This window comes from Lactuca saligna, chromosome 7 (assembly GCF_052625555.1).
Source record: "Lactuca saligna cultivar CGN05327 chromosome 7, ASM5262555v1, whole genome shotgun sequence".
NCBI classification, from domain to species: domain Eukaryota; kingdom Viridiplantae; phylum Streptophyta; class Magnoliopsida; order Asterales; family Asteraceae; genus Lactuca; species Lactuca saligna.
The window spans coordinates 170,503,250-170,525,955 of record NC_136423.1 but is presented as its reverse complement, the minus strand read 5'-3'; the positions used below and the strand labels follow the sequence as shown (position 1 = coordinate 170,525,955).

At 38.3% G+C, this 22,706-nt stretch overlaps 1 protein-coding gene and 2 long non-coding RNA genes across 5 annotated transcripts; all 3 read left to right on the top strand.

The window, feature by feature from the left end:
* The first annotated feature begins 7,534 nt into the window (after positions 1-7,534).
* LOC145004002 (uncharacterized) lies at positions 7,535-8,439 on the top strand. 2 transcript variants are annotated; one of them, XR_013662232.1, is made up of 5 exons: positions 7,535-7,655; positions 7,762-7,783; positions 7,914-8,111; positions 8,195-8,240; positions 8,340-8,439. It is a non-coding gene; the product is annotated as an uncharacterized LOC145004002 (long non-coding RNA). The 2 variants fall into 2 exon arrangements; XR_013662231.1 differs by lacking the exon at positions 7,535-7,655 and having other exon boundaries at positions 7,673-7,783.
* A 1,955-nt stretch (positions 8,440-10,394) lies between these two features.
* On the top strand, positions 10,395-10,873 carry LOC145006198 (uncharacterized). Its single transcript, XR_013662832.1, has 3 exons — positions 10,395-10,593; positions 10,680-10,719; positions 10,791-10,873. It is a non-coding gene; the product is annotated as an uncharacterized LOC145006198 (long non-coding RNA).
* A 312-nt stretch (positions 10,874-11,185) lies between these two features.
* LOC145006197 (uncharacterized) lies at positions 11,186-13,011 on the top strand. 2 transcript variants are annotated; one of them, XR_013662831.1, is made up of 8 exons: positions 11,186-11,265; positions 11,408-11,509; positions 11,631-11,808; positions 11,905-12,003; positions 12,099-12,164; positions 12,364-12,453; positions 12,567-12,689; positions 12,780-13,011. XR_013662831.1 is itself a non-coding variant. In XM_078965293.1 (7 exons), the coding sequence occupies exons 1-3, from the start codon at positions 11,395-11,397 to the stop codon at positions 11,951-11,953; spliced, it is 342 nt and encodes a 113-aa protein (XP_078821419.1). In that variant the 5' UTR covers positions 11,315-11,394; the 3' UTR covers positions 11,954-12,003; positions 12,099-12,164; positions 12,364-12,453; positions 12,567-12,689; positions 12,780-13,011. The 2 variants fall into 2 exon arrangements, 1 of the variants encoding a protein (XP_078821419.1); XM_078965293.1 differs by lacking the exon at positions 11,186-11,265 and having other exon boundaries at positions 11,315-11,509.
* Positions 13,012-22,706: the final 9,695 nt, after the last annotated feature.

Sequence of the window (22,706 nt, the reverse complement as noted above, 5' to 3'; positions counted from 1 at the left end):
TTTTCGAAAGTAAGAAAAGGTAATAACTTCCTATGTTGCTCTTTGCTAATACTTGAGGAGTGATGTAAAGCAGTTAATTTTGCATAGAGACGTTTTGTTGTATTACAATAAATGTTTCATTGTGCTAACAACATCCGTACATCAATATCTAAATGTTCCCTATCATTATTCATATTTGTTAATTGAAGTTCCAAATACTCTACCCTGCTTCTTCTCGAATCCAACAACTTTTGAGTCTCTAGCAACTGAGTACTAAGATTCTAAGCTTCATTCCTACCAGAAACAACAATAGTATCAAAATAAGCAACAGTATCATCAAAAGCAATTATCTCATAATCATAAGCTTGTAAAGGAATGTTAAAATATTGAAGAATAGAACATGCCTTAGTTGTTATTAGTGATTTATCTCTTGTTTTAGTCATGAAGCATCGACCAGTCACTATTTCCTCATCTTCTTCTTCGAACTGTGCAAACATAGCTCCATGCGTAGGATTACACATCTCCTCATCATCTGATCCAGATGACCAGATCTGATAGGTACCATCATTATCTCCTTCGCCCCTAGCAACCAAAGAGATTCCCTTAGCTTTTGCACAAACTTCTTCTAAAAGCTCCACATAGTACGCTTCGTCTTTCACCTTATTCTTCTTTTCATCCTTTTTACGAAGCATACAATCATTCACCACATGACTAGCTCTATAGCAGTAATGACAGTCAATTCCCGAATCACCCTTAAGTTTCTTCTCAACCTTGGACTCATCAGACTTCACATCCATCTTCTCAATCTTTTTCTTTTCATCATTCACAACTTTATTAATGAAACTCCATTTGCCATCGCTTGATTTCAACTTTGTATTAAATGGTTTCTTGATAAACTTCTTTACTCAATTGTTTGAGTAAAAAGAAACAGCTTCATTATCTAAGCTCATCAGAAATCCTTTTTCTTCATCATTTTCTTTTTTAATTGACTCTTTCTCAGAAACTTTCAAAACCAGAGCCAAAGGGCCTCTTAAACTTAGTTTTGACTCTTCTGCCAATTCATTCATCTCTCATTCATGAGTTTTCAGCAGATTGTAGAAATCATTCAGGGACAAAGTATCAAAATTCAATTGAATTTTTACCATCAAAGTAACACTCCTCCATTCCTTTCGAAGCCCCATTATGAAAGTAAGATTGTACTCTATTGTTGATCTTGTAATCCCAAAATGATTACACTTTTAGATGAGTTCATTCAAACGACCATAGTAGCTTCCAATGGTTTCGCTATCCTTTTGGTTAAACTCCTTTAACACAATCAAGCATTACTGCACTGAGTTAATCTTTGTCTTATCATGCAACGTTTCTCATTGTTCTTCAGCCTCGTGGATTGTTCACCAATAGCTTGAGTTGAACCAGAAGAACCAATATTCTGAACAATTGGTGGAGGAACTGCATTTCCATTGATGCAATTCTAAAGCTCTTCATCTAAACCATTGAGATAATCCTCCATTCGATCAGCCTACTGATCATAGTAATCTCGAATCAATATAGGAATCTTCGTTGAAAATCCTAAAAGAAGAGAAAAAGAAGTCGTCGTAGTCATGTTGAAGTTCACCATGAAAGTACGAATGTGATTTTTGAGAAAAACTTGATGAAATTGACAAATTAATGAACGAATTTATTAGACATTCTTAATTGATCACTCGACTAAGGAAATCAATTGCAGAATCGAATCACAACTGAAGATTAGTGATGATTTTCAGAACCAAAAGGTGCGGAAAACTTTTGAATCAAATCGTGATTCAAAAACTGATGATTCAATATGAAAATCAGATTACTACATCATGATTCTTGCTTTGATACCAATTGTAGAAGTCATTAAGAGAGTGTAGAAAAGAAATCGGAGTAAACAAGTAATAAGAATAAGAGATCTAAATATAATCTGGTTTCAACTCACATTACTTTCAATACGAAGAGTGTTACAGACAAAGAATTGGAAAAACTCATATCTAAACTCTAAGTACAACTCCTATTCAGAGGAGAATTGAAAGTAAAAAAAATACAAAGGGCTAAACATTCAAATTCATAACAATTGTGCCTTAGTAAAAACATAACAAAACTAACGAAACTATCTCTACATAGATTTTGACATATTACAATATTTTCGACTTTACAATTTGGATATTCTTAATAAATTATGTAATCTAGTTACATATTGATGTTTAGAATCAAAGGAAACTTAAAGGAAGAGTAGGCTGTTCTGATCGTGAAGACATAGATTTCATTCGCATGGTTCGATGATCAGAATTTTGAGCTGCTGCTTAAGAGTTATGATATATTGCTTAGGAATCGATAACAACATGTTTTCACTTGTATTTGCATTGTAAGGAAAAGTTTTTCCGATATTTTAAATACATAGAAAAATCTTGATTTTATTTTATTTTAAGTATCCTTATAATGGCATTTGTGAAAACTGTTGTTTATATGTTTCCATTAATAGGCAATATTGGAAGATATATTTGATTCTTTCGTTTGTCATAGTGTCATAATTTACTAAATAAAGAAAGATTCTAGTCAACCAAGTTTTAGTTGGATAGAAACTTGGAATCATGTACCTTGTATTGTACGATGAATGAGAACTTCATCTTTAGGAAATTAAGACTAATTCCTTGTTCACATGTATATGTGAGTCAAGTAAAGGACTAGGGGATCGGGTATACTTGGTTATGCATTGATCAGGTCCACCACAAAGAAAAATAAGACTATTTTTTATTGTTTACTAAAGCTTAGTAAATATGGTTATGCTAAGTTTAAGTGTAATTCTGAAACATTGGAAAAGTTTCAATGTAAGGCAGAATGAATCAGAAGAATCAAATTAGGCAGAATGATAAAAGTTTCTCCAATCTGAAGACATGGGAGAGTACTTGAGTATATCGTGTTATGATTATCATAGTGATTATGAAACCATATCAGAATTGATCATCTAAGGACATCTTAGTGCATTTGTATGGCTAAGAAGAGGAATCGTGAATTGTTAAAATGGTTAAATCAAAAGATGAATCCTACTTCATTCCAAAAATCGAGCCTTAGAGTCATACTCCAAAATCGAGCCTTGAGTGATATAATATTAAGAATGGTTTATAACACTTTTCAAATGTAGAGTGAAAAGTTTCTAACTTTTGTACATTTGAAAATTGGTAAGTTGTGATGTTTTGGATAAAACAAAGACCAACTAAGACCAATTGTGTGAAGTGTTTATTTTGATAAGAATCCGCACTAACTCTTGAATACTTGTTTTTTCAAGTAATGGTTCTTGATAAAGATAATCTTATATGTCAAAAGGTCAGTGGGAGTCTTAAAGATCTTGAAAAAGTTTCAAGAACTAATCAAGAATAAAACCTATTGTTTATCACTAGCACACTACTTGAGGTTTGTACCCTATCGTGTTGATATATTCTTATTTCTATGCCCATTCCAGTTGAAATTGATTATGTATGTGACTTCTATGAGTTCTTAATTGTTTGCATAACAACCTGGAAGCAATGGTAGGCCTTGTGCTACCAGGTGGCAAGAAATTAAGATTGAACAAGTTCAGTCCATATGAGTTTGGATTTGTTACTAACCTTGTCTTGTGATTATGGTTTTAACAAAATCACATGGATAGGAACACATACACCATGATTGTGAGGAAACACTTTCACTAAGTAGATTTTAAATAGTTAGCAATTATGATATTTGCATTTCTCAAATTCGATTATGATTACGACATCCCTCTTCATAGTTCGAATTGTGAGAAATGGAAAAGGTCTAAACAATTGAGACTATGATTACGGCATCCCTCTTCATAGTTCTAAAATTGTTTAGACACACATGTGTGCTATCTAAGGAAAGGTGTATGGTTTTGGGAAGCTTAGATAAAGTCTTATCAAAGCATCTTGTATCAGAAATCCGAACTTTGGTAAGAAAGTCAATAAGTATTGATTTCTAGAAGTCCATTTGATTTCTGGATACATGTCAAAGCAAGTAGGAGCATAAGTGTTATGCTAATAAGGATATAATTATCATGTTAGTGGGAGCATGATTAATATGTTAAGTGTTTCAAGTTAGCAATGTTAATTATAGAAAACAAAAGTTTCAATTTGAAAAGTTGCAGAGTATGAAAAGTTGTTTTGCTATAATTAAGGGAGAGGAAATTACAGTTCATTCCAATTCTAAAAGTTTACATTGGGATTTTAATCAAATTCAGTCAAGTATATATATGAATGCTATGTTGGAATGGTTCAACGTAAGGAAATTCTATATATGGAAATGTTAATTGCGTTCTCAAAATTTGATTATGATTATGACATCCCTCTTCATAGTCCGAATTGTGAGAACATGGGAAATAGAAATATTATAGCAATAGACTGGGCAAGTATCATGTCTTAATGTGAGACATCATGAATTGTGTCCCATATGCTTTGGATATAGGATCGATTATATGTGCTATAATATTCATCCATTCTAAATTTTCCAAATGCCTAGGGCATCAAGAGGGAAAAAGAAAGAGAACTCGATATGACTAAAATGATTAAGCAATTGTTGAGGACAATCCTGTCACACCCCGAAAACCAAAGGCGGAAACGTCTCCGGGGTTGACTCCAAGTTGAGTATCAAATCCAATGTACATAGTAAGCAAAGTAAACAACCATTACATTACATATCAAAGTTTACATTTTGTTCAAAAGTAAAGTTGTACATTTGTAATACGTAGTATATATGAACGAAAGTAGAGACGAGTCTTCTGTACGCTCCGTCTTCTCCAAAAGATTCGCTAGGTACCTGTCTAATGTTGACCTGAGAATACAAGCAGTTTGAAAATCAGCATAAAGCTGGTGAGTTCATAAGATGTTTGCTTTGTGAAAATGTACGAGTTTCCTTTAGTTTACCAAAAAATTGTTATCCAAGAAAATCCCATATTTTCTTAAAAGAGAAGCTTGGTTGATTGTTAGGTTACCCGGTTCTGGTTATGTTTAACTATGATCCCAGGAAAGTCCTATATTTCCTAATTGTATATTACTAATTGTGAAAGATGTAATGTTATTCAGTTTGTTACTCTTTCTAGTTATATAAGTGTTACCCAGGAAAGCCCCATGCTTTCCTGCATGTTCGTTTCTAATGTGAACAATGTTAAAGATGTAAAAGATGTAAACGTGATTAGGTAATGTTTTGATTTCCCCAGGAAAGTCCCGTACTTTCCTAAAAGTAATTGTTAGTTATTGAACTTCGATATACTGATTTATTTCCATTCGTACCTATTGTATTATTTAGTTATGCTGATATCCTAATGGTAATATTTCGGAATGTACTTAGATTCACATCTTCATATTTGTGTTCTTATTCTTAATTAGTTATGATTGTACTTATTCATGTTCGTATTCGTATTCGTTATTGTATTCGTTTCCTTATTCCTACTCCTATTACTATTCGTATTTGTATTTGTATTCGCAGTCGTATTCGTATTCGTATTCGTAGTCGCATTCCTATCCCTAATCCTACTCCTAATACTATTCGCAGTCGCATTCGTATTCGTATTCGTATTCGCGGTCGTATTCAATACGAATACGAATGCGAATGCGAATAGTATTAGGAGTAGGATTAGGGATAGGAATGCGACTACGAATACGAATACGAATACGACTGCGAATACAAATACGAATACGAATAGTAATAGGAGTAGGAATAAGGAAACGAATACAGTAACGAATACGAATACGAACATGAATAAGTACAATCATAACTAATTAAGAATAAGAACACGAATATGAAGATGTGAATCTAAGTACATTCCGAAATATTACCATTAGGATATCAGCATAACTAAATAATACAATAGTTACGAATGGAAATAAATCAGTATATCGAAGTTCAATAACTAACAATTACTTTTAGGAAAGTACGGGACTTTCCTGGGGAAATCAAAACATTACCTAATCACGTTTACATCTTTTACATCTTTAACATCGTTCACATTAGAAACCAACATGCAGGAAAGCATGGGGCTTTCCTGGGTAACACTTATATAACTAGAAAGAGTAACAAACTGAATAACATTACATCTTTCACAATTAGTAATATACAATTAGGAAGGTATAGGACTTTCCTGGGATCATAGTGAAACATAACCAGAACTGGGTAACCACTACTAGAAAATAGACCTTTAATGACGCGCTTTATACGACACGCGCTGATTAATGATACGCAAAAGGACGTGCCCTTAAAATAGTGTTATCTCTCCAAAAAATTTAAGGATTTACGTCACGCATTATTGCGTGCCCTTAATTTAGTGTCTCAAGAAAAAAAATTAAAAACACGGAGGGTGCTTTATCTTAAACGCGCGTCGTCTGTACCTGTCGCTTTATAATTTTAATGAAACGCGCTATTAGTAGACAAGGGGGAAACGAAATCCCCAAAATTTTGAAAACCCGCCTTGTTTTTTTATATCTTCTATCTATTTTTCATCCTTGCAATTCACTCTCCCCTCTCTGATACTCTCTCCTCTAGATCTCCATTCATTCTCTACCTCCCGTCTCATTGTAAACCTCGAAGGTGAATTGTAATTGATCTGCGAGGTCTCCTTTTTTTTTTTCTCAGGTACGACATCATCCCAATCCATTAACCCCTTTCATTTTTCATTAAAAAACCCTAATTGACTTGGCAAGTTCATGAACTAGATGTAGCACATTCCAAACTGGGGATTTAACCAAACCCGATAGAGCCATTGACGGAATCTTTGGATTCGGTCAACAAGGACTCTCTGTAATCGCGTAGCTTTCTTCACAAGGGATCGCTCCAGGTCTTCAATCTATCAATCTACAATGTCCATTGTCAAGTTACATCGAATCAAGGTCTAGGTTTTCAAATGCTTCAAGTTCTTCCCAAATAACTTTCCCTCTCAAGACGATTTTCCTCAATTTTCTATCGAACTTGGTAGATGTTGAATCGGTGCATATCGGTGTCAAGAACCTGACCCGAGATTTGTTGCATTTATGAATGAGGAAGATTTGGTAAGGCAACTCATTCGATATTCTACCTCTCTCGTGTTTTCAACACATAAAACACAAACAAACCTTGAAGTGAAATTTCAAGATTTTGAATAAGAATCCTCAAAAACCATCGTGATTTCAAACGAAACCCCTCACCTTAGAGTCCAGACGCTTCTTCTCTGTCAATAGCACATAAAATATAGGGTTTCTATTGTTTCTATCGACCAGAGACTTTCAATGGAGAAGACAAAATCTGGAAAGAAAGATTCAGATGCTTAGAAATTCAAGGGCATAAACAAAGTTTTTTGATGTATTGTTTCTATCTACTTTTTTTTTTTTTTTCTGTGAACTCTATGAATTAATTTTTCTCGTATGTGTTTAGCATTCCTCAAATCAAGAGACGAATTGTTGATGTGCTTCAACCTGGGGAGACAGTAAGTTTCTTGTTATGTCAAATTGTTCAATTGTCTTTTATTATTTTTCAAACTGATTGATGAAAATAATAAGTATAATATTCTTTTAAGGTGTTGCAAGCTTTATGAAGGCTGAAAGGAAGTTCTAATAGAAAGGAAAAGATGTTACCTGAAACAAAAATTGTGTCTGATCAACTAACTGAAGATGCCATGAAGCTGATGGAGGATGTTGACTACAGTTGAGATAATCTTCTTTCAACATTTTTCTTTATATTTATTATAAATTTGTCAACATTCTGATTTATGTCATAATTATTTCTGCAAATGTGTATGATGAAAAACAGGAGGTCTTTCAGAGGGAAGCAGGTAATTAGCATTTCTTTATAAGTTTAATAATGAAATGATTTAAATATCAATAATACAATATTTCTTATATTCTTAATTATTGGGAATGTTATTACGGAAACTCTGATTTCATTTGTTTTTATAATTACAGAGGGATTTGAGAACCTAGCACGTGCTAGAGGGTAAGGGACCTCTTCTAGTTCAGGAAACAAGCAACCTAATTCCTCTAGAATGAGTGATTCCGGTCTCAATGGAATACCTTCCACATATAATATTGCAAACAATGAGGATGATTCCTTTGACATGTTTCTTGAAGATGATGACAAATCTACTGTTGATCCATCAGCTGGTAAGCAGACATGAAGTTTTTTCGTTTTTTTCATTCAGATGGTTTATTACAATATTGCCCCTCAATTCTGTTTTCACTTGCAGGCATTGGATCTACAGAAAACGATTATGTATTTGATGAATCCTCAGGGTATGCATCTCTTTTTGTTTTCCATTCAGATTTATATTTAGTCAAAAAGAAACAACATCTTATTGTTTCTATATTTTTATTTTTTATTTTTTTTTACAGTTACTACTACAGCAGCAGTTTAGGATATTATTATGACCCATCTTTAGGACTGTATTGCAGTGCAGCATCTGGACAGTGGCAATATATTATATAATGTGGTCACTATTTTCAACCTGATTTAGTATTATTTGAATTATACTGATTTTGATTTGGAGATAAAATGTGGTTATATATAAAGTAATGTGTTTGTGATTTGTATTTTCCAGGTGTTCTTGTAACCAAGAAACTGGTGCCTATGAGGAGTTGCCATCAGGGGAAGGCAATGGAAATGGAATTGCAACATAGTGGAATGGAATTGGAATCATTATTTTCAACCTGATTTAGTATTATTTGAATTATATTGATTTTGATTTGGAGATAAAATGTGGTTATATATAAAGTAATGAGTTTGTGTTTTGTATTTTTCAGGTGTTCATGTAACCAAGAAACTGGTGACTATGAGGTGTTGCAATCAGGGGAAGGCAATGGAAATGGAATTGCAACATAGTGGAATGGAATTGGAATCACAGGTTTCACATCCTGCTGTGCGTGGTACTTATGGAAGCTTCATTCAAATTTCAACATGTTTAGGGTTGATGGGAGCTCTTTTAATCGGGATTCCTGTAAAGAGCTCTTTTAGTGTAATTAAAATTATTCCCTTTCATATTAGTCAATGTACTCATGCAAAATGCTTGGTCCATACACATTACAGCCATAGGGCTATCACCTGAGGATTGGATACAAGTTCCACCAGCATGAATTTTTCCTTTTCTGTTTTATAAATTATCATCATCAGTCAATCACGATGGCGAAGCATGAGCTTGTATAACATCATACCTTATTCGGTCATGGCTTGCATCCATACATTGCAAGAGCAAGAACTAGGTCTAGGTTATGCATATACAATATATTCTTAAAACATCTAACTAGTGATGTGCATGCTATTTTTAGGTATGTAGCTAAGAAAGAGGCAGGTTACATGCTTACCTGAGAAAGATGAGAAAAAAAACAAGTAAAAAGGCTTATCAAGGTGTGATTGGCCGAAAGAAACATGCAGCAAGCAAATACTTTTGATCAAGAAAGATAGCATGCAGAAGACGACTGTTGAGGAAGAAAACAAGCAAGCAAGTCGAAGCAGCAAGTGTGATCACATTTGATGATCAAAATAAATTAAGAATGAAAGCAAGTAAGAAGGTTGATCATGTTTGATGATCAGAAGAAAGAAACACAAAAAGGAGGATCAAACTAGGGTGGTTCTCGACTGTGGTGTGTTCCGGTTTTTGCTGTGGAGTTGATGGCTCACAGTGGTGTTGACAGTCCGGCTGTGATGGTGTGATCCTGAAGATAGCAAGCAGGTGGATTAGGTGTGTTTATGTTTTCAGTTGATACATATTAATGCTTATTTGATCAAGGAAGTGGCAGGAACTTACAAAATGGTTCCTGTGTTAACCATGTTTAGTCAAAAATTGAATTCTTTGACAATTTCAGTCCTTGGAACCTTGAAATAAATACTAAAATTGAAATGAAACCTTGAAATTAGGACCATAACTGAAAATTGCACCAACTTTGGACCAAACATGATAAACATCAGAAAGCACATAGACCATTTTTGTAATGTACTCTAATTTTAGGTTGCAAGGGCATTTCAGGTAGCGCCTAAACTTCTATGTTTGAAGATAAAGTTTCACTTCTATGTTATGCTTTGCAAAGGGCTTTTCAGGCAGCACCTAACCGGCTTATGACTAACAATGCCTACCTGGCTTTATTGGGCGCCTCGGTATGACTTCATATTCAGTATTGTATGTATGAATTTTTTTCCCCTTTTAACAAACTAAAAAATAGTATCTTTTTGTACCAGTTAAATGCATCCACAATAGATGAGGGACTAAACTTCTATAACCCACAACATCGCTTTAAGCACTCATAACTTCTGTTGGTTCTTTTGAGTTCACTTCCACATCCGCCAAAGACTTTTCAGTGTTGCGTATTACAGGTACTGTTGTTTTCATTTCTACCCTTGTCCCTAGAAAATGTATTTTGTATATTTACTTCTCCATTTGATTTCAGGATTTTTTGATTTTGGCTTGCAGTCATGCTGTTTCCATTTATACCCTTGTCCCTGGGGAGTATCCTTATATTCTTATACTCATTTCTCATCTTCTATATATAATTTTATTAGCTTTTCTATCTTTCTGCAGTTATATTTAGTCGATTGGATCCAGGAGAAAAACTCGTTATAGGTTGTCGAAAAGCAACAATTTATGCTGAAACACAGGTATAATTCTTTTGACACACACATACATACATACATTTATGCATGTATTATGTTAATGAGTGAATCTCTATGAAAAAAACAAGCAGAAAGGTGAAACAGAAGCTGTCAATGGTGTAATATTTTAAGGTGAGCTCTGATCTTATTAATACAACTCAACAAAGATATGAATTCAAATAAAATTAAAATTGATTTTATAGGATGCAAAGTCAGATCGATTGAAGCAACTATTGAAAGAGACCAAGAAGTATCTCCAAAAGTTTGGATCAGCAGAGCCTTTGAAGCAGATAATGGAATCACGCTGTCGTTACCTGAAGATTTCGGAGAAGACGTCGGCGACAAGGTCCACCATAATCGTACCTTTCAATGGAATCTCTTGGTTCTTTGATATCTTCAACTACTACGTCACTTCTGATGACCAAGATATTTCTAGAAAGGAACTTCAGCTTGATAGCCAGGCAATTTATTATATTACACATTACACATACTATACATACACTTTCATATTTATTACTCTGCAAAATGTGGATTGACTTTACTAGTTTCTTCAACAATTATCATAGATTTTTCTTTCAAATAACCTTCATATCTGTCCAATTACCTTTCTGATTAGGGTTCTTTCTTCAAGTGTTTTACTTTGACATTGGGAAAAACAGGAGGGGTCGGTTTCTCAAGGTACGTAGTTGTGTAATTATGGTTTCAGTATGCTTAAAAACGTGGAAGCTTGTAGGTTTTTCTGTTTGTGCATGTATAATCATGTAGGAATCACTAGGGGTATATTTGTCTGAAAAAGATCCTATTTTGATGCCATCACAAGATTCATGGCTATCTGTGGGTACTATTAGACGTGAGGCTGGGAGTAAAGTAGCTGCAGTTGAACAAATTCAAGAGACCCCTCTTGTGATCAAATCGACTTCTTGTGAGAATTTTTTTTTTTTAAATTTATTTAATCACCATTTTGTTATCATCTTGTTTTGTATTTGAAATTATTTTTTATTTAATGTAAATTAATTGTATTTATGAATGGTTAAATATGACAGCTGGTTCTGAGCAAAGGAAGGTGGGACCCAGTGAGCTTCTGGGAGTGGGGAAGAATGTGGTTTCAGAGTCATCTTCACAACCAGGATCATCTTCTCATGTCTCCTTTTCCATGAATGGACATATGATGCAATGTGCCATGATTTACTTGAAATGGAGGGAAATAAATATGTTCACGTGGTTAGTGTAGTGTACATTGTTTATTATTATAAAATCTTGTTAGTGAAATTTTTTATATTATTTTTGTATTATACGCCAAGTAATTATATTGCTTAGGTTCCAAGCAAAACAGGTGATGGTTATGAAAGGAAAGAGGTCCTTTTAGAGGATCATGATCTAGTATGGCTGGAGCTCCGACATTCCCATATAGCAGATGTATGTCTTTTTTAGGTTTTTTATTTATTTGGTTTTGGTTTTTAATAAAATATATAATTATATAGCTTTTGATCAATGGTTCATTGTCGGGCTAGTGAACGCTTGCATGACAAGATGACAAATTTTGTGTCCAGAAATAAAGCTGCTCAGATGCATGGCAGGTCTGTTTGTTTGTTTTTTCTAGTATGCATGAGACCAAATGACCATTTTACTCTTATGAGACTAAATGACCATGTAAATTGTTGTTGTATACATAAGGTCTGTTTTTTTTTTCTTTCTAGAATGAATAAACTGTCTGAATGAGACTAAATGACCATTTTACCCTTGTAATTCAACAAACATTCATAATTGTTTTTGTAGAGATGGTGGGGAGATGTCTACTCGTGACTTGCAAAAGATGGTTCAAGTATTGCCAATGAACAAATGGACAAACTATCCCTCCATGTTGATGTAAGTCACTAGGGTATTTGCTTGTTTGTTTTTTTTAAATAAATAAATAAATAAATCCAGGGTTATGTTGATATAATGGTCAACTATGTCTGATACTAGTTTGGCTGAAACAGCTTGCTGGAAAGATTAATGGTATTATCAGGGAGATGGGGCTTAGAGAAGTGGGGCAATTAGAGCAAGCCCTTGTCTTTGGAGATGCAGGAACAAAAGATATCATTAAGTTTCTCAAAGAACAAGTGAGCAAACAGCAGGAATTAATAATTTATTATATGCATTCCAGATTTCATGTCCATAATTGTAATGTTGTATGCTGTTGCTTCATGCAGGATGCAACAGATGAACAAAAGATCCGAGTATTAATGATATATGTAGCAACTCATCCCGAGAAATTTGAGACTGATAAACTTGCAAAGATATTGGAGGTGAGGATCTTTTTTTTTCTTACTATTACAGCATTTTATTTTTGTTATCAAGGCATTGTAGTTTGTAAAATATACCCAATTACAGCATTGTATTTTTGTTATCAAGGCATTAGTTTTATAGGAATGTATAACCCATGTTAGCAATGTTTTATTTTTGTTTAACATTTGAATGATTCTTTGTATGACATTACAATTTGTGTAATTTATTTTATTTTTTGAGTATGAAATTTATTTTATATTATGCAATGGATTGTATTTTTTGTATATGGTATTTTATTTCTATTATGAGAAATTAAATGCAAATTTAATTTAAAAATTAATAAATATATAAATTTATTTTTTTTAAACATTTAAATTTACGATACGCAAAAATGTGTGTCATCTTCATTTATGACATGGCCTTTCTTGACAGGGGCTTTCTTGATACGCATTGCGTGTCATTAACACGCGCGTCGTAAGGTTACGACACGCGAATGCGTGTCATCTTCCTTTATGACAGGGCCTTCCTTGATACGCATTGCGTGTCGTAAACGCGCGTCGTAATTGCGCGTCGTAAATGCGCGTCATCTATAGACGACGTGCAAAAGCGCGTCGTCTCTCTTTATGACAGGGCCTTCCTTGACGCGCATTTGCGCGTCGTCTGAGCCTTTTACGACGCGCAATGAGCGTCGTAAAAGGCTATTTTTCTAGTAGTGAACCTAACAATCAACCAACCTTCTCTTTTAAGAAAATATGGGATTTTCTTGGATAACAACTTTTCGGTAAACTAAAAAACTCGTACATTTTCACAAAGCAAACATCTTATGAACTCACCAGCTTTATGCTGATTTTCAAACTGCTTGTATTCTCAGGTCAACATTAGACAGGTACCTAGCGAATCTTTTGGAGAAGACGGAGCGTACAGAAGACTCGTCTCTACTTTTGTTCATATATACTATGTATTACAAATGTACAACTTTACTTTTGAACAAAATGTAAACTTTGATATGTAATGTAATGGTTGTTTACTTTGCTTACTATGTACATTGGATTTGAGACTCAACTTGGAGTCAACCCCGGAGACGTTTCTGCCATTGGTTTTCGGGGTGTGACAGATTGGTATCAGAGCCCTTGTTTATAGTGAATGGAGTATACCAAACCTTACATGGTATAAAACTATAAACACTAAAGGGCCTAAATGCTCTGAACTATAAGTATACCTCAAATATGAGTATTTTCAAAAGTATACAAGTATACCCAATAGTCGAAAATCCGTAACTACAAGTAGAACAAAACATAAGTAAATGGGTGTTGTACACTGAGGTTAAACCTGGGCAGTTATGTAGTCGTGTCTAGTATCAATATAGCCTGGCCAACTATATTCATGCAAGACATGGCCAACATGTGCTTGGGAGTGACTGTGGTACGCAGCATGCCTAAGACTTACCCAATACCCAAACAATGAGCCATCGTTGCAGCGAATCATGAAATACTATGGGAGTATTTCTCGTGCCAAATCCGTTATAGAATTTCTCATCCTAGCGTTACTCCTTAATCATTTCTTTAGCGATAATTTACATGTTTGATAAATCCTTCCTGTTTTATCGCTTAATAGAATTCTATGTATGCCATAAAGAGATATCCTTTGTATCATATCTCTTGATTCAATTCAAAGGACTTATCATCCTCTCTTCCTGATCTTATTAGATCAAGATGCCTACAAGAAAGAGACCCAGCTCGTAGAACAACAACAACCCTCCTCAAACACCACCTTCTCTTCAAATCTACCTGGCAACCCTTGAATCAGTTTTAACTGCAGCATTTTCCGTAGCCATGTCACAAACGAACCCCGGAAGTTCAGGAGGTGGTCCCCAACCTCAAAACCAGGAGAATAGCCAGGGACACCGAAAGGAGTGTTCCTATAAAGACTTTATGCATGCGAAACCTACATTCTTCGATGGAACAGGAGGTGTCATTGCTCTAACTCGATGGTTAGAAAGAATCGAATCCATCTTCGAGATCTGTGCTTGTTCAGAATCCGACAAAGTGAAGTTTGCCGCTTGCACTCTCACCAACAAAGCCCTGACTTGGTGGAATAGCCGAGTCAAATCTCTAACTCTACCTGTAGCCAATGCTATGGGTTGGGAAGTTATGAAGGAACTTCTACACGCTGAGTATTGCCCTCGGGGTGAAATCCAGAAGTTGGAGCATGAACTTTGGAATCTGGAGATGAAAGGTTCCGATATCGCTGCCTACACATCCAGATTTGATGACTTAGCACTTCTTTGTCCAGGGATGGTTACCCCTGAAAGTCAAAAGATTGAGAGGTTTATCTGGGGATTAACCCAGCCAACCAAAGGGAACGCCTTAGCTGCGAGGCCGGATACATACGATAGCGCCAAATGCCTAGCGCAAATCTTGATTGACCATAGTGAGGACGTAGAGGAAGCAGCCACCACTCCTGAGTCGAAAGAAAGAAGCGGTGAGAAAAGAAAGTACTGGGAGGCAGGGGATACGTATCAGCCTTCCCAGGAGTTCTCGAAGAGACAACAAATGGTGACAGTCCACGCTGCCACTACCCCTGCTGTTGTACCCGTCATCGGTTCCTCAGCTCAAGCACCTATTACCGGATATGCTGGTGTTCTCCCGTGGTGTAACCAGTGCAGTTACCACCACTATATCCCCGGTCCCTGTCGCATAAAACTTTGCAAAAATTGTGGCCAAGAGGGTCACCTTGCGCGAAATTGTAGAACACCAACAAATCAAGCTCCCGGAGCGGGCATTAATCAGGTCTGTTATGGTTGCGGAAAGGTCGGGCATTATAAGAGAAACTACCCCAATGCAACAACAGTTGGCAACTCTGGAAGAGTCCTAGCTATAGGACAAGGTGAGACATCCACCGATCCCACAGTTGCCCCAGGTATATTCCTTTTTGACGATCATTTCGCTTGCAGTTCTTTTTCAACTCTAACCTAGAAAGATAAACTGTTATCTATTCATTCGAATCTCTCCATAAACATAGAACTTTTCGAAATCCTCATTAGGATTGACCCCATAGCCTATAAACTTCGATTAACCTCGAAACTTAGAAACATTCCTATGGTACGTTACGTCTCGATCTTTTAGAAATATCTACTCAACTAAACCAAGACGCTTCCCGATAGTGAGGGTTCACTGGAACGTCTAGTGGAGACTCGATTCCACGTGAAGCGTGAAGATCCGAAGCAGTAAACTCAGCCACGATTCTCTTTTCAACTTGCAATTTGAGTCCAAATCTTTGAATTTCGGGACGAAATTCCCTCTAACGGGGGGATAATGTAACAACTCGAAGTTTTCCATCGTCAAAAACTTGTTCTACCCGTGAGATTTCGCCGTTAGTCGATCCGTTTTTTTCTCGCTTTGGGTTAATTAATTAAAATTTATACGTTTATTTTAATATAATGAGTGTTCAAATCCCTTGGAACTCATAAAATTAACCCAAAAGTATTCATTTCAAAAGGTTAGAAACATTCCCGCCGGGTGACGGTAACTTAATCGGGTGCGATCAAAAGCCCCGTTTAATGCCGGTATCGGGTAGAATTCCACCGCGTCCAAGTTTTGGGAACTATATAAACGTGTTTTAGCATCCATTTGAAGCTTTTTCCTTCTCTCTCTACTCTTTCTCTAACCTCTCTCCTAAAATCCAAGATTTAGGGTCCAAAACTCAATTTTAAGGCCTCAAATCCTTAAGGTAACTTCCTAACCTCATTGTATAGTTTAATTGACTTCCAAATTCGAGACTTAAACATGAAATAGGACACAAAGTATGAGTTTACGGCCCAGGAAGGTGCCTAGGTCGTAAACACCAAAAATGAAGGGTTTTGAGCCCTTAAACCCCTCCTTGACAAGTTTGGGACTTAGATATGGCTAAATGGATTCAAGATATGGACCCTAAGCAATTAAAACATAATCTTTGTGAAGTTTGAAGGAGTTTACGGCCAAGGATCATTCTTGGGCCGTAAACTCATTAAACTAGGGTTTTCATGCCCTTAAACTGTAACAGCCCGGAATTTCAGGTATCGTTATAATTTGTTTTGGGGTGTTTTAGGAGGGGACTCGGCGAGTTAGAGCCAGACTCGCTGAGTAGGACCACAGACTTGGTCGCGGGTTCACGACTGGACTCGACGAGTCCATATATGGACTCGGCGAGTCGACGCTGTTCAGCGAAAACCCTAGCCGTTCAGTTTTGGGACGTATATAAGGGACCTTATGTCGTCATTGTCCGTCTTTTAGTCGATTGAGAAGAACCCTAAGCGGCTGTGGCATCTAGAGCAAGCTTGAAGGCCATTGGTGACCTTGAAGGAATTGTTGTGCAAGAAGGAGAAGGGTTTTGGCTAAAGGAACTGCAAGGGATTCGAGTTCTGAGGTTTGGGGACACAGAAAGTACATCATTCAGGTAATAACTCAGATTATATTCTTCTATGATTGATGTGTATATGGATTTAGGGTTTATGGAACCCATTTGATGACTAGATGGATTATTACCTTGTTACCCAAACAAATATAACCCTGTATTAGGACCTTTAGAGGTCCAGAAGGTCCCATGCTTGTGTATTCGGAAAAATACTTGTCTCAGGAAGCAGTTTAATCGACTGCATGGCATGGACTCGCCGAGTCCAATGAACAGACTCGGCGAGTAGCTTGGAGATTGACTGGGACTCGTCGAGCTGTTCTTCAGACTCGGCGAGTGGAGTCGGGGTGGCCCCGCGATTCTTCCACAAGGAACTCGTCGAGTCAAGAGGGATACTCGATGAGTAGAAAGGAACACCAGAAGTTGGTGAGGACGTCTAGACTCGCCGAGTCGCCTTTGCACTCGCCGAGTCCGGTCAAGTTGACCGTTGACCGTTGACCAGAGTTGACCTGCATGTAAATTCTTAGGGTCAGTGTCTTGAATGATAAGAGTATTAATAAGGGATATATGATATTATAGGGAGTCTGTAGCTCGGCGGATCGAGTACGAGTGATTTCAGGAGTTACTAGCTTTCATTATCCACGAGGTGAGTCTTCTCACTATACTGTACCCGGAAGGGTTTGTGTAACACCGTGAATTTCAAGGTAAAATTTTCATTTTTATTTAATCAAATTACTATTAAAACACTTGTTTAAAATCTCATACACATTTGAATTACAAAAACATAGTTCCATTTTCACTTAGAAGAAAACCAGGATCCTCCAGAATTCAACTCTTTCTTTGGTGTGTACAATCGAGCCGGTGCCATCCCGCGTTACTGAAGAACCTGAAACAACATACATACAACACTGTAAGCATGAAGCTTAGTGAGTTCCCCAATATACACCTTACGCACATACGCCTTTCTAGGCCCTGACCTTCCGGTCCACTGCACAAAGCCTTCCGGCCCATGAGATAATCGCCTTTCGGCCCATAAGATATTTGCCTTCCAGCCCATAAGATAATTGCCTTCCGGCCCATAAGATAATTGCCTTCCGGCCCATAAACATATATAACACATAATACATTTACTCTAACACATAAATCACATATATCACATATCATACCTGACCTTTCTGTCACATAACACTTTGCCTTCCGGCCCATATAAACATGCATATCACGCGTAGCAACTAACTTCCATTTATAGTATAAATACATAACGCATAACATGTTCGACCTTCCGGTCACACAATCAAACCCTTCCGGGTACAGTATAGTGAGAAGACTCACCTCGCGGACACTGGAAGATAGCAACTCCTGAAATCCCTTGCACTTGATCCTCCGAGATACAAGCTCCCTGTAACATCATATATCTCTTATTAATACTTCTATCTTCCACGTTAACTGACCCTAAGAAATCACACCGGTCAACTCTGGTCAACAGTCCACTGTCAACTCGACTGGACTCGGCGAGTTCCCTGGCAACTCAGCGAGTCTGGTCGTCCTTCAATCCTCTAAGATTCCCCTTCTACTCGTCGAGTATCCTCTTTGACTCGACGAGTTACTCCTGGAAGAATCGCGGGGCCACCCTGACTCCACTCGCCGAGTCTGAAGAACAACTTGGCGAGTCCCAGTGAATCTTCAAGCTACTCGCCGAGTCTGATCATCCGACTCGGCGAGTCCACGCCATGCAGTCAATCAAACTGCTTCCTGAGATACATATTTTCCCGAATATACAAACATGGGACCTTCTGGACCTCTAAGGGTCCTAATACAGGGTTATAAACTTTGGATAACAACACAACAATCCATCTAATCTCCAAATGGGTTTCACAAACCCTAAATCCGTGCACACATTCACATAACAGAAAATAATCCGAAAGGTTACCTGATTCATGCACTCTCAGTGTCCCCAAGCCTCAAAACGTGATTCCCTTGCTGTCCCACTAGCCAAAACCTTCTCCTTCTTGGACAATAACTTCCTCAAATCACCAATGATCTTCAATCCTTGTTCTGGATGCCCACAACCAATTTAGGATCCTTCTCAGTCGGCCAAAAGGCGAACAATGACGGCATAAGATCCCTTATATACGTCCCAAACTGAACGGCTAGGTTTTTCCGCCGAACAGCATCGACTCGCCGAGTCCATACTGGACTCGTCGAGTCCAGTCGCGAACCCGCGACCAGATCTGCGATCCTACTCAGCGAGTCAGGCTCCAACTCGCTGAGTCCCCCCCTTTAAGACACCCTAAAATGTGATTTAACAATACTTTGAGATTTCGGGCTGTTACAATTCTCCCCCACTAGAATCAGACTTCGTCCTCGAAGTCTCACTCTGAAAATAGTTCCGGATGCTGCTCCCGTATCTCACGTTCCAGCTTCCCTATTCACTACCGATCTCTTCCGAGGCTATCACTGAACCAATACCAGAGGTACCTCCTTGTTCCTCAGAACCTTGATCTTCTGATCCCTGACGGCCACTGGTCTCCCAGCGTAACACATGCTCGCATCCACCTAATTGTTCTCTAGTGGAACCACTGCTGACTCATCGGCTCTACACCTTTCCAATTCCGACACATAAAAAGTGTCATGGATCCATCCCAACTCCGTTGGCAGCTCCAAACGGTAGGCCACCCTTCCTACCTTCGCACCTTCACAAAAAGGCCCAACATATCGGGGCCCCAACTTGCCCCTCTTCCTGAATCAAATCACCCCTATCCAAAGAGAGACCGTCAGAAGTACGAAGTCGCCGACCTGAAACACATGCTCGCAACAGCGTCTGTCCGCATAACCTTCCTGTCAACTCTAGACGATCTTTAACCTCTGATTAACCTGCTGCATCTGCCCTGTCGACTAAAACACGATCGCTGTACTGTCCACCACTTCCTGCAACCGAGAATTACCCAAGATGCAACTCTGCTCTAAATCTCAATGATCACTCGACCCATAAGGGTTATGAAACTCTGAATCACCGGTTCCCCGATCCTAAGCCCACTTTATCCATATCGGAACAACGGAGGGACCCATTCTCAATTCTCAGGGCAACTCTCACGAGTTCTCCTCTTGCAATCGTATACACATGCTGCACTAGCCCCCAACATACCTTTCTCTTCCCTTACCTAGGGAAATCCGCTTGACGACCTTGTCACTATTCCATATATCGCACCCGTTCTGGATCTGCTCGCAGGGATTCTCGGGTCCATGCGTTACCTCTCCTCAGCAAATGTGGATCCGACACCACCTCATATGCAACAGCTCAAAAGGGCGGCATACTAATGCACTAATGATGGCTATTGATATGAGGCAACTCAACCAAGGATAATTACGTATCGCGGCTTCCTCCGAAATCTAATGCACATGCCCGCAACATGCCTTCGAGTGCTTGGATCGCTTACTCTCTCTAAAGTGTCCTCCGATGTCATCATGATAAACTCCTTTCCCCATATTCCTCCTCAAGACTAAGTACTGAATCAGCTTTTGGTTCCACGACCGAGCCCCCCAACGGTCACCCATATCACGATCCAAATATCCCACTAACTTTCTCCCCGTGACCACTATCCCGACCCAGTGACACGTAAGTCACAAAATCCTCTTTTCCTCATGCGAGAAAACACAATCCAACCGAGGATCGTCTCACTCTAATCTCTGATTTCTGCTGCGCGTATTCCTTGCATATCTCACCTCATCCCCCGACAGAGACGGAGACCCCTATCTCGCCCCTGACCTAATATCCAAGCTCCAAAGACTCAATATCGGGGCTACCCAAACTCGAAACTCTTCCACTTCATACACTGCTCGAAAATATTCCAATATCAAAATTCTCTTGCCATTTAGTGAGTACTGCGACTCCACGCAGTATCACAACACCTTCAGAATAGTGGGTACTTCGGCTCCCCGCAGTATCACAACGCCCTCTGTCTTGTGAGTACTGCAACTCGAATACCCATCACAGACTATGTAGGCAATCAACATAACAACCGCCCATTTTGCGAAAATCCGCTCTCTCAAATAATCCCCCTGCATGCCCATGCTCGAAGGCTCCCACGAGATCCGCAGATACTTGATATGCCACACGTCGATTCAATTCAGGATTCACGAATAACTCCGAAATAAAGATGTCATACCCGGATATCTCAGAATACCTCAACCGAACATCACAAGATCCTGCCCCAAGCATCATGTAGATACAATAACACATCTCCTCGGAATCCCATAAATAGATCTACATTTTTCCACATCACAACTTCGGTGTATATAATTTCTCGATTGGAAAACGAGGAAACGCTGACGCTACGAAATATGCTGATAATTCTCCGAAACCCTTTTTCCAACGCTCAAAATCCAAACAAGGATGCGCATATTGACCCAAACATTCTTTATCTACTCGTAACGACACCAAACACCTGTCATGGATACATTCGTTCTCCTCCTCGAGTACTTCCCGCATTAATTCGCTCTGACCCTCTTCCTCGATCACCGACACCTCTGGTCTCATGGTTTCTTACGGCATATCTCTCTACTTCACTTATCACCACTCTTGACAAATCCTTGCTTTCTTACATACTGCACCCGGTTCTCCCCCACTAGGGTTCGAACCATCACCAATTAGCACACACTCAACCCACAACTATTTTTTTCCACCATCGAAATCGCACCTGCTCCGAGGAAGTGCTACGCAACGCCCGATAATTCCCCCTTAAGGGAATCAATCGACCCCCTATACTCTGAACCTCTGATGAACCCTTAAGAACTCCTCATCACGACTGTCTCTAATCGTTCCAAATCTCATACCAATCCAATACTAAGCATCTCAACTGCCCAATAACATCCCTGGCTCGTAGACTGCACCGCAGAATCGTCTTTCCTCTAGCCTCAACTCATCAACCAATGTTCCAACACCGGAAATTGTCCCAAGGACAGGGACCCACTCTCAACATAGATGAAAACTCTCTGCACTGCAAAACTCGACTGAACTCCCCACTGCTACCACTACAACACATCCCAATATTCCCAATTGTGTGTAGTGTGGTCCTCGACTACCTCAGTCCCCACTGACTGTCTGATCACGATAAATCACTGCCTCGCAGCACACATGCTTCCTGATACTCTGGGGAAAATCATCACTAATAACGACTTGCAGGGTGCATCCCCAAAATTCAAAACTGCAACGTCAGGCCTTTCGTATCTTGCACACAACGTAAATAGCAATACCCACCTAGCAGGTGACCTCTCCCTTATCGACTGATTGCTCAACTCAGATTGAAATTTTCCTCTCCCTTTAACTTCTTACCAAAATACTATGATAGGCACTCGCCTTTCCTCTCGAAGGACGCCTCTCCACACTCAATCATGGTCTGCAGGCCTAAGACCCATCGTGCCCGATCTCTACCTCATCGATCATGACCCGATAACAAGATAAC

Coding starts and splice junctions, on each gene's coding strand:
- LOC145006197 (XM_078965293.1), top strand. CDS start 11,395: ATGCCATCACAAGATTCATGGCTATCTGTGGGTACTATTAGACGTGAG. Junction 11,510..11,630: donor TGTGATCAAATCGACTTCTT/GTGAGAATTTTT, acceptor TAAATATGACAG/CTGGTTCTGAGCAAAGGAAG. Junction 11,809..11,904: donor GAAATAAATATGTTCACGTG/GTTAGTGTAGTG, acceptor TATATTGCTTAG/GTTCCAAGCAAAACAGGTGA.